Source organism: Nelusetta ayraudi, unplaced genomic scaffold (assembly GCF_046127955.1).
Source record: "Nelusetta ayraudi isolate G7.1 ecotype Tasmania unplaced genomic scaffold, CSIRO-AGI_Nayr_v1 ptg000021l, whole genome shotgun sequence".
In the NCBI taxonomy this organism is placed as follows: domain Eukaryota; kingdom Metazoa; phylum Chordata; class Actinopteri; order Tetraodontiformes; family Monacanthidae; genus Nelusetta; species Nelusetta ayraudi.
The window spans coordinates 3064362-3079974 of NW_027466071.1; the positions used below are offsets into that span (position 1 = coordinate 3064362).

At 46.2% G+C, this 15613-nt stretch overlaps 1 protein-coding gene across 2 annotated transcripts in view; it reads right to left on the reverse strand.

Moving 5' to 3' along the window:
* The window catches only part of kcnh5b (potassium voltage-gated channel, subfamily H (eag-related), member 5b), a 118439-nt gene that overhangs the window by 84908 nt on the left and 17918 nt on the right, over positions 1-15613 (reverse strand). For both annotated transcript variants that reach the window (XM_076027695.1, XM_076027694.1), the window contains exons 2-5: positions 14513-14636; positions 12283-12389; positions 9942-10070; positions 448-563 (exon numbers count right to left, since the gene is read on the reverse strand). In XM_076027695.1, coding sequence (XP_075883810.1) covers positions 448-563; positions 9942-10070; positions 12283-12389; positions 14513-14535 — 375 coding nt within the window. In that variant the 5' untranslated portion in view covers positions 14536-14636. The remainder of the gene's footprint in view (positions 1-447; positions 564-9941; positions 10071-12282; positions 12390-14512; positions 14637-15613) is intronic.

Below are 15613 nucleotides of genomic sequence, written 5' to 3' on the forward strand. Positions count from 1 at the left end.
CATATATATATACATATATATATATATATATATATATATATATATATATATATATATATATATATATATATATATATATATATATATATATATATATAAATGAGAATATACTTCGAGCAATAAGTTTCTTGCTCCCAGTTAGCTGCCATCTTGCACTGCCATCTTTTCAGCGAGCCTGGTATTTAAAGAAGCCCGGCTGGCACTGCCATTCATTGGAAACGCACAGTCAGTTGGGCTTCTGTAACAACTGTACACACTGAGCCTATAATCAGGCCCTGTAATTGCCACAACTGCAGATGACCGCAGTTGGTGGAACTACTGTCGCACCCTCGTCTCCCTCGCTAGCAAGTTCCATTGCCACCGTGTTATTACAATTACTGCCCACCTCAGCCGGGACGAAGTGACCCGGAGCACCCGAACCGCCGGAGTCACGCGCGTCACACTCACCTCTGCCAGTCTCGACTGCTTGTGGATGACTTCGTGTTTGCCGATGGGCGCCAGCTGCTGCAGCGTGTTGCGGTTGTTGGTGAGCGCCCGCGTCAGCCGGGCGAACTTGGTCCATCCTGCAGGGATCAAAACATCAGACACGGCTTCCGTCAGGATTTGGTCGCAACTTGGGAGGCGTCAACGAAATACGACGGCAATCCCATTGTGTCGCTAAAAAAAAAAAAAAAAAAAAAAAAAACAAACACCACACAATCAGGCTCCAGTCTGCATTTAACCACGATCGCTCACACAGCCGACTCCAGGGACGGTGAAGCGCTGCAAAATATTCCCACAGCTTTCACTTATTGTTTGCGTAAGATTGCTGGCGGAGCGACGCACTCCCTGGACGCTAATCTGTGTTTACCAGAAAAGCCCGACGCCACGGCAGTGTGGCGCTTTCATTCCACACCAGCCGCCTGCACAAAAGTGTCCTTGAACACAAGCGGACCTCCTGCAGCTGCAGGGCTTCTGCTTCGCAGCTGTCCAGCGTCATCCGACCTCGGCGTGAGAGCCCCGGCTGAAGGAGACTCCCTCCTTCAGGGGATCAATACAGCACTGACAGCTCTTCATTGAAGCAAGTGTTTCATTTTAACTTTAGTTTACTTCCTTCATTACTTTCACTTCCCACCGTTCCAAACACAGTGCGACTTTGGCAGAGGCCCGAGGCTCACAGTTGATCTGCCCAATCAATCCAATCAATCAAGCTGCACAATCAATCCAACTGGAAAGAATATCTAGAGAAAAATAGAATGTTCAAATGCAAAAAAAAAACAACCTGAAAAATAAAGAAAAACAAAATCAATTGCTCAGTCCCTTCAAACTTATTTCCTTTCTTTTTAATCTTCCATCATCTTCCACATACATAAACATAACTTTGTTCTCACAGAGTCCATCCCATAATTTCAGACTGAAAAACTGAAATACTTTACAGTTGTTCTTGCTTCACATATTACAAAAATAAAAGCCCGCTAAAAATTATATATTTCCTCTCTTTCAAAAAATTGAATACAATCAGGAAGACTTTAGTTCCTCACTTTATCGAAGATCTTTTCTGTGCCACGTTCAGGAAATGATCCAATTTCCTGAAAAACCAAACTAAAGAAATGGATTACACTGAGAAACCAAAGGAAGTTTTGCTGATGTTAATGTTTTTCTATTCAACTGAATTGTGACCAGTTTTTTGTCGTGCGTTTCCACAACAACCCCCGCAACTTCAGCTGTGGTCTACGTGAGTTACCGCCAGTCCAGCAGTCGTCACGTCCTCGTGGTGGCCACACCACCGCTGAGCCGAGGCAGCTCTGCTGGACGGCTCCTCCTACTGCGGAGCTCTAAAAATAAAATAAAATGTTTGAAAGGGCACAGCGGCGGCACAGCGGCGGCACGCCACATACAGCTGCCGCACATCGTGATCGACTTGACCCTTTGAGGGGACCATTACCAACAAAAAGTGATCTTTGAAACAGCTTTTAACCCTCGGGCCTCCAGCGGTCCAAAATGTCCGCCCCCCCACCACCACCACCTCCACCAGTCCTTTCATTCTCCGTTCAATTTGCGGCGAGCCCCGCTATTCATTCCTTGGGCGGGTGTTGTGAAAGGCCGACAACACAGCGCGCAGAGAAACAGGAGCGGGTTTATTCAGAGTTGATTCCGAGTGGCGCCGGGTCTTCATCGCACGGCTCCCCCTCCAGGGAAGCTCTTGTAGGTGCCGTTGTGTTTCTCACAATACACCTCCCGAGGCACAGCAACTTCTTCCGTCGTAGCTTCAATATGCTGATCTCTTAAATTGGCGGCGCATGAGCGGCTATAAAAGGCAGGAGTGGCCGTTCGTCCAAAGCAGAGACGATTCAATAGGTTTCCTTGAGGGAGATTCTGCTGCGATGGCGCTTGTGTAAGTGCGCGAGTTGCCTTGTTGGCTCAGGAAACAGCGCTGCGTAAAGAGTGAGCGGAGCTGAAGAGCTGGCCACCACTTAACAGCCACACCACCAGCAGTGCAATCAACCTTAAAGCAGTTATTTATAGTTTCAGGCTTTTTCCACGTCACTGTTCGCACAACCCCCGATGCCGAGTCCTTACTAACCTGCCGCTTATTAGAATTGCCCACAAATGAGTATTTAACGCAACTTTTGAAAACTCACTTTAGAAATGGAAAACATCAGTGTTGCATTTCTCGGGAAGTGTATTGCATTCACTTGGAGAGAAAAAAAAAAGCGCCTACAAATTTTATTAGGATTTCCAGGAATTAGGCTGTAAAGTTTCTTAAGAAAAAGTTTCCATGTGCATTAAATATTTTATGTAAACATATGTATGGCCAGTGTAGAATATGAGATTTCTAAGTGATGTCATTTTGCAACATCATAGTAATGTTCCTGCACGTTGCTGCTGGTAAATACAAAGAAAAGCAAAACTCTGAACCCACAGGTTCTTCTAATGCGTAGTTGTCATCGCTAAATAAGTGGAGCAGTTTGGTGTGAAACCATCGATGGCTTTCTGCCGCCCTCCCTGCGTGTGTCAGGTGGATCGTTCACACGTTCATGTTCTCAGTCAGACATACAAGAGTTTCAACGAGAGTGCAAAATGTTTGATCCATCCAATCATTAAATATTTACTTGAAGAAACAGACCAAGGACTCTATGAAAATTTCAAGTGTACATCTCACAATTATATTCTAAAATGTGCACACAGCGGTGTTGTTAAAGTTTCATCAGCTTACAGGAACTGCGTGGTCGCTCCCGCCAAGGATCAACGGTTCAATGTTCAACATTTCATGTCTTCGATAAAAACACTTTTTAAAAAGCACCTTGGCGGTGATGTTTCCCCATCGTGTCGTTACAACTGCTCACCTGACTAATATCTCAAATGTGATTTTTTTCCGCCCCAACGCGACACTGCGTGCACGGTAGCTTGGGTTGCATAATGCATTATATAGAGACTATGCATAATACAATAGTGCCCGAGTCCTTTAAACATAATGGGAAAGCACCGGCTGTGAAAGCAAAGCAATGGCTTCTTCTTTCTCAAACCAACAACCGCTTTCATTATGGGGTTAAAACGGAGGGCTGTGGGTTGCCCGCGCTTTACCAAACACACACGCTGGCAGCTCTTGGGACTCACGCACCGACATACAAGGACAAAAGGAGCAAAACAAAGTGCAGCAGAAACTGCACGACAAGTAAATGAAAGGTCTTTTTCACAGCTAATAGCGGCGCTCCTGCGCCGCGTCCCGCCAAGAAAGCACCGCCGCTGGACGCATCAAACTGGAATACAAGGGGAGTGAGAGAGGCGGGTGGGTGGGGGGTAGTTGGGGGTTTAAGGGCTAAAAATAATGGGAGAGCAGATGTGGCCCTCGCGCCACTGACGAGGATTGCGGAATCAGATTCTGATCAGTGGTTCCACGGCAAGGACGGCCCACCAGCCAGCAGTGGAGAACCACACAGACCTGCGTTGATGTAGGAAACTCTAAGAAGGGAAAAAACACCAGATCGACTCACACATACTGGGAAAACAGAGTGTGTGAAGCTGGCGTGACAGAATGTGGGGTGTAAAGTGAGGTTTAGACCAGTTGGTTCTCAACTAGTGGAGTCTCAGGACCCACAAGTTTCTTTATTAAACTTCTCCCTGAGAGCTTCTGAATGCTTGTCCAGCCATTTTTTCTTTCTTTTTTATGGAAAGATTTTACAATAATATGTATATAAAATACAAGTTGTTTTCACAAATTTGCCACACCTACTGAATTACAGCATAAATGAATAGAATATCACATTCTGGATTAGTGGCCATGAGTTAACTTGTGAGATGAGGATATTCCCTAAGATGCAATTCCGCTGTAAAAACTACACAAGACGTTCATGCAAGTGACGAGCGGCACAAAGACTCTGTTTTTCTTCCGCTGGGACGCTGCGGATGTAAACTGTTCTGAGCTCCGGACTCTCGCGTGCAACACTGACAGTTTCAGCATCACTGGTTTGCCTCTGAAAAGTTCCCAGAACGCCCCTAAATTATCCTGTCACTGCAGGAACACAACAGGCCTTTTGAAAGAACTTGCCGAGAAGAGCGTCGCTGTGAATGGAAGAGCTTTGGAGGGGGTTTTCATACTAGCAGGTACATTCTGTTTAATCTTCAGTGACTGTGGAGGAGCAAAATCTGGCTTAATTTAAGGTTTTTATGTTGGTAAAAGCTTAATACACTGTCCATAAATACATTGAAAAAGTGTATAGTCACAGTACAATAAAAGTAATTTGGTTTTCCTACCCTTAAGGCAGTTCTTATATGTATCAGAAACTGGTCTTCCGCGGGCAGTCCCCTACTGTACATAGACAAAGGTCTTGCTCCCAGTTTGTTGCCATTTTGCACCGGCATATTTCTAAGGAAGCCTGGTGTGGACAAACCAGCTGCCTGACAGCATAGCGTTTGGTATTTAAGGTGAACACTGGGGTCCTCAAATAAACCAATGAAGAAGAAGGTGGACGAAGTTTCCAGGTTTGTGCTCGCAGGCCACTGTAGTTCATTGGCAAGCTCAGGAGGGGGAGCGTACAGAGTCTAAAAGTGAAATAGTGCCGCAATGTAAAATGTAACCACTTGATGTCGCTGTTTCTTCTTAAAAAATATTACACACTTAACCTTCGAGGAACTGTTTAATGGCAGTCAGGAAGACTTGTAGAACAACATCGTGAGATAGAGTTGTCTCTGTCAACACAGGTAGCTTATTACGTTTGAGCTGATGATCAGTCACGTCAAGTGTCGTCATGTTACATGATAAAAAAAACATTATTATTTCATACCATGGTGACGGTGCAGGAGAGTGTGTTCGGAGGTGTGCGATTGTGTGTTTGGGGAACCGTTCACCTCCAGCTGGTTCACCCAGCAGCTCACGACTCTGCCGCCCCGCATCTCAAAACAACGGGCACCGATAATTAAAAGGAATGTACCTGCTCGTGAAGCCTCCCTTGAAAAGGTTGCAAATAATAGATTGGCTGTTGGTGAAAGTTGTCTCTTCTTTTGGCTGCATGGTAATTAGCCCCCGTTTGATGGTGGTTGGGGACTAACGATCTGTGACTCCAGAGTGAGGACTGGCTCCCACATTAATATTCATCAGATTTATGGCCGGCCAAAGGAGGTTCAAATGTTGCCTTTGCTTTGTCGGTTATGAGAGTAAATAATTGTAGCGGACTAATTAGCCGCTACTTCCTTGCGTTACTCTTCAGTACCTCCCTGCACTCACATGCACACACGCATCAAAATCATTGAATATTACTGAATTCATATAAGTCTCATCTATATATTTCCAACCTGTTACATGCTGTATATACCTATGGAAATATATGCTGTCCATTTCATATTTGCTACACACATACATACACATAAATGTTTGTATTTTTTTTGTTTTGTTTTCGAGCACAAGCTGTCCCTTTGAATTTGACAACATGACATTTGGAGTAAACAGGATGTCGCCAAGTTTAGGTCGAGCATTTGAGGCGCTCAGTCTTTGCCGGCGCTGCTTCAGGAGGCTGCGACAGTGTCTCCACGACCCCCTGGCCCTCTACCTGACCCTCTACCTGGAATGCTGCCTCCGCTGCTCCCGCTGCAGAACTGCCATCTGTTGCTGACAAAGTCATCCACACACGCAGTGGTCGCCCTTCACCCGCATTTCACCCGCAACACGTTAAGCTTTTCGTTCACCCCTGACCAGCAGCCAGTGCTCCACCATCACATGCTTGGTTACTGCACTAAAGAAGATTTTTCAGGTATCTTTTCAATTTTCACTTCAGTACATTTCTGAACCTGTAACTACTACTTCTCCTTTTCTATTTTTAAGTATCTTTACTTAAGTACAGAGTGTGAATACGTTTGCCACCTCTTTCCCATGCAAACATGTGAGAGGAAACTTAAAATGTTCTGGGACATTTAACCCGGAAACACGCTGCACTTTATGAGCTCTTCAGATGAATGACTGCCTGGGTTCTGCAAACACAAGTGGCTCACAGCTCGACACGAGCGCCGATAAATGTGTTTGCAAAGCCATTTGCATTCCGCAACATAAAGTCGATGTTTTGAGAAGCATGAAAAAAAAGAGAAGAAGAAATGGATTGTGATATTTTTTGCAGAAGGAGATAAACCGACCGCGCAAAGTAACGCTTGTGTTTAATGCTGTCAGCTGGACCTCTCCAGCGCAGCAGGATCTTTGGCCCACTGGGCTGACGCTGACACGCTGTGGCGTAGCGAGCCGCCGGAGCAGCCGCAGACCGAGCCGCCAGCCGCCAGCCGGGTTCGGAGCGCAGCGCGAGCAAAACTCAGCTGCCAGCGCCCGCAGCAGCAACTCTTCCCCTTCGCCATCACCAGGAGGGTCGGACTGCGGCCTCTGACTGGACGCAGCCCAGCGCTGCAGCCTGCAACACTGAATCCCACTGGACTGAGAGGCTCAGCACGCACAAGCAGCCAGCTTCAATATGATCGCAGCACTTTGGTTGGGGAATGATTCACCAGATTGAAGGGAAAAAAAGAGAAAGCAAGCCATCCATCCATCCATCCATCCATCCATCCATCCATCCATCCCCAATACTCGCATTGTCCTGCTCTCAGGGGCTCGGGGGTCTGCTGGAGCCTCTCCCAGCGGTCATTGTATGAAGGCACTGGTCACCCTGGACCAGTGGCCAGTTCATCGCAGGGCCACATCGGCTGCGTTTCTAGAATTATGCAAAACTTAAATATGGCAATAAAAAAAAAAACTGGTGATGGAAAAAGCTCAGATTTGAAAAAGCTCCTGACAGGAAGCTGGAGAACCTGCAGAGAACCCTGCAGACACGGGGAGAAGATGCCAACTCCACGCAGAAAGGTCCCAGGCCCGGAATCGAACCCGCAACCTTCTTGCTGTGAGGCGGCAGTGCTGACCATTACTGTTACTTTGATTATACAGCCACATTTTATAGACCAGACCTTTAAAGCATTTAAGTGGCAAAGACGCTGATGTGAGTCACACACACACACACACACACACACACACACACACACACACACACACACACACACACACACACACACACACACACACACACGGGATCTTCGGCTCTTGGATGCCGGGGGGTGGGGCTGGGGCTTAAAGGGGGGGGGTTGGAGGGGTGGGGGTTGGGTAGTGGGGGGAGAGATGACACTGTGCATCAGTCAGGATGCAGAGGACAACACCGCCACCCACCACTCCTGTGATTACTGACAGCATGGCAACCTCCCCCAACGCAAGCTGACAGCTCGACACTTTGCCACATCCCAAGGAAACGAGACTTGACTCGTTCTTCATTTCAACACGGCCAGTGATGAAACGAAGGAGGAGGGAGGAGGGGTGGGGAGGGACGGGTGGAGGGGGGGGGGGGGGGTTGCAAGCCAGCAGAAATGGCCAGAAAGGGTGGGAGAAAGAATAGAGATGTAAAGGAAACGGGCACGGGCGAAAGCGGAGGAAAAGCAGCGAGCGGAGGAAGGAGGCCAAGAGGAAGAGGAAGGAAACTACAAGCAGAGAAACAGGACGGTGACAATAGCATTGAGGAGGAAGATGAAAAGGAAAAAGACACTTGCACAAATTTTAAACATACCAAAGTTATTACCAAAGTTTTTTTTACACTTGCCACTGAAGTGATCACTCCTGCATTAGCATCTGCTGAAGCAGTTTGTGATTGTCGTTAATAAAGTCTTTGAACCTTGAATTTTTAAATCGTCTCCTTCAGTATTTTCACAAAATGAAAAACCCCGGGGAAAAAAAAAAAGCTTGTAATGTGCCAACACCAATTCTTCTTCTGCTTTGGGGCTGTTTCCTTCAGGAGTGACCACAGCTAATCATCTTCCTCCAACTAATCCTCCGCTGCATCCACTTCCCTCACACTGAACTAACTGCATCTTCTCCATCACTTCGACGGTAAATCTCCTCCTTCGGTCCTCCTTCGGTCCTCCAACCTCAGCCATCTTCTACCCATACATCCACACTCCCTCAGGTCCAAACCATCTCTGTCGGTCCTCTCTCACTTTACCCCCAAGACATTGAGTATCAGCTGGATCCTTCTGATGTCCACCTACCCAAGACAAAGACGTAAAAGAAAAAAAAGAAAAACTAATTTAAAAACACAAGACGTTTCGGCGTTCATCCAAACACCTTCATCAGTTGTTGTATGCATGATGTATGTGAAAAGCTAAAATGAGGACACGTCGAGGGAGGGGAAGAACAAAGCGTCAGAGAATGTAAACATTGGGAAAGAGGAGGAGGAGGACGAAAGAAGACAAGCAAAAATACTGAAGAGGAGGACGAGGAGAACATCATTTCATGGTGATCAGAAGGCAACACTGACTCTGCAGGCATCTGCCTCCTGCTCGCCAACGCCGGCGCATGTTAACCCCCCACCCCCAACCGATTAGCTGGCTCTACCTTCGCTGATGACAGCAGGTTCTATACATCAGGAGCTCAAGCGTCCAGAGACAAAGCCAGTGTTTGCCCACCTCTCATTTCACAGCCCTGCTCTGAGTCATCCGAGCCATCCATCATCTCCAACACTCCTTAAAAACACAGGCAGCTCGCCGCGCGCACACACACACACACACACACACACACACACACACACACACACACACACACACACACACACACACACACACACACACACACACACACACACACACACACACACACACACACACACCAAGCAGTGCCAGCGTGTGTGATCGCTCACTTTAAGCAGGCAGAGCAAAATTCAGATGTTTGGACGGCGCAAAACATCCGTGTTCCATGTACTTCAGTCACCAAGCACTTGGACAGGAAGACGATCAATGCTTTCTGTCTTTTTTTCCTGTCGTTTTGAACGCCTCAAAGCCAAGCCAATAGCAGGCGAAAACCCCTTTGAGTCCAAGCAAATCGAAGTTGAAGAAAATGTGACCACCCACAGGACCATCATCAATCAACAGAAGTCAAAATCAAATACTGAATTTTTTTTAAACCGCTAAACATTAACCTCGAAATTCAGTGGAAAATACCCACACCTAAGTGCCCAATAAAATAAGAACTTTTGAAAGTGTTGTTGCTCCGACCTCCTATTAGTCCCACAAGTTGAAAAATTTGCAAAAGACAAAATTCCTGGAAAGCACTGTGACGTTGCCCACAGCTCGCAGGTGACCTTTGACCTCAGCCATCCCCAGTTCACCGTGACGTCGGTCTTTATACGGTTAGAGCAGCTGGCAGTGGTAGGTCAGTCTTGACGAGTTGAAATCTCCTGGATTAGCAAATCTCATGCATAAAGCATGTCGGCCCTCAGGCCCATTATGCTGGGTTCCCTCCCAGGCACTGCTTAACCCCCCCCCCCCGGTTCAATAACTGCCAACCGGGGCTGAATATTGGTGGAGCCATTCAGGAAGCACCAGTGTAACCAATGGGACGCGTCCGAGCTGCATGTGACCAACAGGCCGTGGCCTCGTCCGAGGTTTCTCACCTTTAGTCGATTCGTCCTCGATGGGCTGCTTGAAGAGAGTGATGTCCTTGAAAGTGCAAAGGAACAGAACCACCTTGTCGTTTTCGTTCCTGATGGGAGCCACTTGCATGTAGAACCACACGGGATTTCCTGTAGGGAAGCATTTCAAGTTCACTCGTTTGTGTCAAAGGATGGACAACAAAGCAGATAGTGAATCTACTAGCCAACAACGTAAAATTATTACTAGTTACTACTACTACTATTTGTTCAGGGAAGCAAATAGAAAATAACTTCAAATCTCTATCAATAAATAATTAGCAACTTTAGATAAGTCACTTTTTGTGAAACTGTAAATTTGAAATGTCACGGACAACAACAATTACTAACCAACTTCTTAACCCCTCATGATTTTTTTTAACTGTATAGTCAACATCTGTGAATCTGGTTTAATTTATCCATCATGTCGTTTCTAAAGACAGATATGCAGCTCACTCGGCAGGTGTTGAGCCCAGGTGTTTTGGTCACATATATATGGAGAAAACGTTCTCTGCTTTTGACTCATCTCCAGTGGGCGGGTGCAGTGTTGATCCCACGTAGAGGAGATCAATTTTTGATGGTGTGACATTTTGTAGACATTTTATCTGCACTTTTATTGTTACTGGGAGCTTATTATGTCTGTCTCTTCTGTGTACTTGAGCCTTTTCATTTTAGTAAAACTGTATAAACTAAGACTTATTTCTGCGAGACTGATCCCATCTGGGCAGCTCAGGTTTGTCTTTTCAAGCAGTTGTAGCAGCAAGAATTTCTTTTCTTTTCTTTCGTTACTCTTCTTCTCGTGCTTTTTCAGAGCTCGGTGCCAAGGTGAGCCGTCTGTCTTTTTCTGCGAGGTAAGTTTCAGGGCACCCGGAGATTTGCTGTTTGTTGTTTTGGGAGACGCTCACCTCTGAAGACAAATAAAACTTCTATCTTTTGTTTCCAAGAGTCGTGCCGCTGGTGTTGTTTGTTGGTGGAAGGTGGAGTACGGCTCGCTTTATGTCCCGTCTAGGTTTTCCCAAGACTCCATCGCACTGCATTTGTTTGTCTGTCTGTCCAGAGTGTGAGCCACCTTCACCCCGAGAGAGCTGGACAGGCTGCAGCAGCCCTGAGACCCTGAGTGCAGCGACATGCTGGCATAGAAAATGGATCTGCAGTTCTACTGAGTCTTTAAAGAAGCAAAAGGTTTTGTTTTTTTTTTACTGCTGGAGAGCAGAACTGAGAACAGCAAGTAAACCCCAGTAGAAATGTCAAGTGGATGAGCTGGACGTAATAATGCTTGGGTAAAACTAGGGATAAACCGATACCATTATCGAGTATCGGTACCGATACCGGGGTTGAGTCAAGATAATGAAGAAACGGGTGTGTCCAAAATTTTGACTGCTAGTGTATGTCAGCCTCTATTTATTTATTATATACTATTACATTTTTTTTTGTAATAGAGCTCACGTTGGGTAGTGGAGGCCTCCTCCTCCTCCTCCTCCTCCTCCAGCCGGGAGAAGATCCATCAGTTTAAGTTGGCGCAACAAAATCAGTGTCATAAATTCCTGGAGATAGTTGGCCACAGTCACCATCTCATTTATTTTTGGCCTCTATAAGAGCCCCGGGGTGATTTCGTCAGCAAATTTCGACCACTTTAAAATTGATTTTTTTTTTCTTTCTTCTTCTTCTTTTTTTCAGTTTTTTTCTCCAACGTTCCTCCCTTCCTGCCTCGTGCTCCACCACCTCGCTGCTTGCTCTCCCAGGTCATCACTCTTGGAAGACGGGAACATTTGGAGGTATTTTAGTCGACGCTCTTTGTCCGCTCCTCGCCAACGCTGCTGATCCCAAGTTTGCTCAGCCAACTGCTGCTACTACCAGATACTTCACCCGAGTTGGTTTTCTCTTGAACAAAATCAGCCGAATCGCTGGAAACCAATTATTAGTTGCAGACAAATTTCAATGTCAACGCATGTAAAAGTAGCACAATGTAAATTTGTGGCAAGGTAACTACTATGTGTCAGTGAATGACTAACTACTGATTTAATAATAATTCAATTATCTCGCATGTGCTGTCGCAGTGGCTTTCTTAGATTAGCTGGTGGAAACAAAGTTTATTTGCATGTCAAATGTTTGGTATAAATTCATCTGCCTTTAAAAGCTGACCAACGTGAGCATTCAAATGAAATTTTATTCAATGTCCCTTTGAGACCTGAAAGTCCCATCGACTAATCATAGATTTCACACATCTGATAACCTCATTACAGTGCTATTCTCCATGGATAAAGGTCAGGCTTCTCTGCAGCAACACGCCAACGTGACCAACAGCCAAAGCAAAGTGAGCACTCACTGTTCTTTCTGTACAGCAGCACTTCAAAGCAGTTGGACTCGTAGTTGTCGAACGTCTGCCTGACTTTGTCGATGGTCTTCTTGTCCGTGAGCTCTCCGTACATGAAACTGGAAAGAAATGAAGTCGCGTTAAAGAAGAAAGAACACGCCATCATGCTGATCCCCATGTTCTCCTGGGTTTTATTTATTCATTCATTCATTTAATGTCATTTAGGACCTTGTGCAAACATTATGGATATTAGGTGATTTGTAATTATTGCAACCTCTAGTCTGCTCTTGTGTGGAGCCCAGCATGACTCGTCTTCACATGGTGAAAACTAACAGGGGTCCTTATTAAATACACAAATAAACAACTGCATCACCTTTTCACCCCGACAAGAGTCCATAATGGTCATAAAGCGTTGATTGAAAACGCCGAGTTTAAGTCGGCGCAAACGGCAAGAGATTATTCCACGTCAGGACAATTTAATCTATGCTGATATATAATTAGTCTGGGTCATTACTCTTCAGCGGCCGCACTGGTTTCGGAGGGCTAATGCTGACATTTCTTGCTCATTTGGCGAGTCGCTGCTTCACACAAGTCCCTATTAAAATGAAAGGGAGCGGCTGTGAGCAAGATATCCGCCCTCAATGCACATAATTCACCCTTATCAATGAGACAGCCAGATACCAGGGGGGGGAAAATTAATTTCGGAATAACATTCGCAGTAATCGGCAGTGAGCACGGAGCTCTTTGATAACAGAGTCTGACTGAATGCCGTATCAGGACTCGGCGGCCAGCAGTGACTTTTTTTTTTTTTTTTTTTTATCCTCCACTTTCTCCTCTTGCGCTTGCGAGTCAGAAAAGTGGCGACGTGGCCACAGAAAAGTGAAGAGAACAACAAAAAATACAAACTTTTAGGTTTTAGGGATGCACCGACACCAACAGTGGAGTACGAGTACTTGCATTTCAGAACTCACCGATATCAATAGCAAGTACTCAACGAGTATACATGTGGTATCAGTGTCGTGATATCGGCACATAATCCACAAGTAAAAGCAGAGTGCCCGACCCTGGTATTGGTACGATACCCGATACTGGTATCGTGCATCCCTTTACAAAACCATGACTTTTTTTTAGATCCTTTTCAGTCTGATGCGGCCGGCGCTGACAGAACACCTGCGTCAAAGAGTCCCAGTCAGCCATGCTGCATTCAAACCATGGGATTAATGAGCAACGTCTTGCGTCACTTTCGGCAGCAGTGTGTGAATTGCCGCTCTCAGCGGGCCTCCGCCATCCTTCCTGTGTCACATCCGAGCGTGCCGTCGATTCTGGCTGTCCCTCTCAGTTCCGGAGCAGCGGGGGGGGGGTGGAGGTAGAAGGGATAAATCTCAGCGCCTCAATTCTTACTTCGCTCCAGGGATTTTTTTTTTTTTCTTTCTTCCCCTTCTTTCAATTGAACGGCCATCACCCGCGATCGAATCCGAGAGGTGCCCGAGGAGTTGATTTTCTTTCTGTCTGTCTTGAGTGACACTTGAGCGAGACGCCTTCTTCCTGGACACGGCAGAGTGAGGTCCCCTGCTGGACTCTCTCTTCTTCGCACTCTCTGCGGGAACCCCGGGCCACTTGGTTTGCAGCGGAAATCAGGTTCACACTCCTGTTGCACCTTGTCAGGGAAGCTTTCGCACTCGTAAATAATGTTACCATAATATAAACGCTTTTTGAGCTGGGGTTTTAATGACGACAACAGAGATGGAGGAAGCAGACCAGGGACACAGAAAGAAATGTCAGGTTTTTTTCCCCCCCTGTCCCTCACCGAGTGTGAATAATGGATGAAATGGAATAAGGGATGGCAGAGTTTTCAGCCAGATAAATGGAGATCTTTGAAAAGGGCAGTTTTTTTTTTTTTTTTTAGGCTCATAAAAACAGCAATTTGCGGCGTGGTTTTTGTCTTAAAAACAAGTCGGTGTTGAATCAAACAAAGTGCAGCAAACTTGTGCTTGAGCTTCGCAGCTTCACTGTTAAGAACACACAACCCAGGGGTCCAAATAAGGCATTCCTTCGACAGTCCATTAAGAACATGTATCCAAGAGGAACAGTTCTGAAGGAAGTAATTGGCTACTTGGTAACATTGTGAGCATAATTACAACAAAGCCGTAAGACCAAGGAGTCATTAGCACTGGCGTTGTGCGTTAATTGCGCGGTCATGCAACATCTACAGGCTCAGCGGAAAGAAATGAGCGACTCCCACCTGCACGTGCTGCTCTTCTGCATGACCTCAGCCCTGTGGAAGCCAGACAGCTTGCAGAATCCGTCATTGCTGTACACTACGGGCCACTCCACGATCTGGGCGTTTCCCAGGAGGAAGCTGGTTTCTGTCAAAGAGATGGAGGGGAGGGGAGGAGCGTCAGTACGATAAAACCCAATCCAACCCACAACCTACCAGCGTCAGGGCGACACTCTGCCCGCCGGACCACTGAGCTGCTCCAGCGGTAGAGGATGAGGATGCTGAGGTTGGAAGTGACAGGAGGCTTTGAGGACGAGGAAGTTAGTGGTGGGAGAGCAGAGGATGCAGAGGACGAGAGGGATAGACGGAGGCCGATGATTGGCATTTCAGTTCTATAACCGTCAACAAGGCAGTCGACAGTCTACAAGGACCGTTTCATTTGACTGGTTGCCGCTCTTAAACACTTCATCAGTCATCCTTCACTTTCACTGCGTGCCAAAAGATTTTGTTTTGTGATTATTAAGCCGAGCGGGGAAAGATGAAATAGGAACTTCAGAGCAAAGGGAATTACATTTGGTGGAGGGAAAAAAAATAGAAAGATTATCTCACAGGAAGGCGGAAAAGGCTTGACGGTAAGGGGAAGATTACAACGGCCGACCACTGGCGGGTAAGAAAACCAGCAGCCTTCCCTCTGGAGAGCGGCAGCACACAGTCAATTCTCTGGAAGTGAGAGCGCTGAGTAAGACGGCCCTGTTTGAATCATGTCGACCTACAACAGTCCTCCCTTTCATGCCAACAAGCTACTTGTGTCGATATACGGCCAAAAGTTGTTGGACAAGTATTAATCAGTCAGGACTTCAAAGTGCAGCATGGCGTTAACAGCCTCTCCAGCTGGACTTGATTTTTTTTTTTTTTTTTAAGTAGCAGTATCAAAATACAGCCATTACAGGCTTAAAGACAGTGAACGAGAAATTTACAGCAGAAGTTGAAAAAAAAACTTTGTCTAATACGCAACAAAGTTTGTATTCTCTCTTTTTTTGAAGCGGCGCAAATGATGCAGAAAAACAAAAGAAATTGTTTCTGCTTGTCGAAGAGCTGTTGGGTTCTGGTCCACACGGTAAGCAG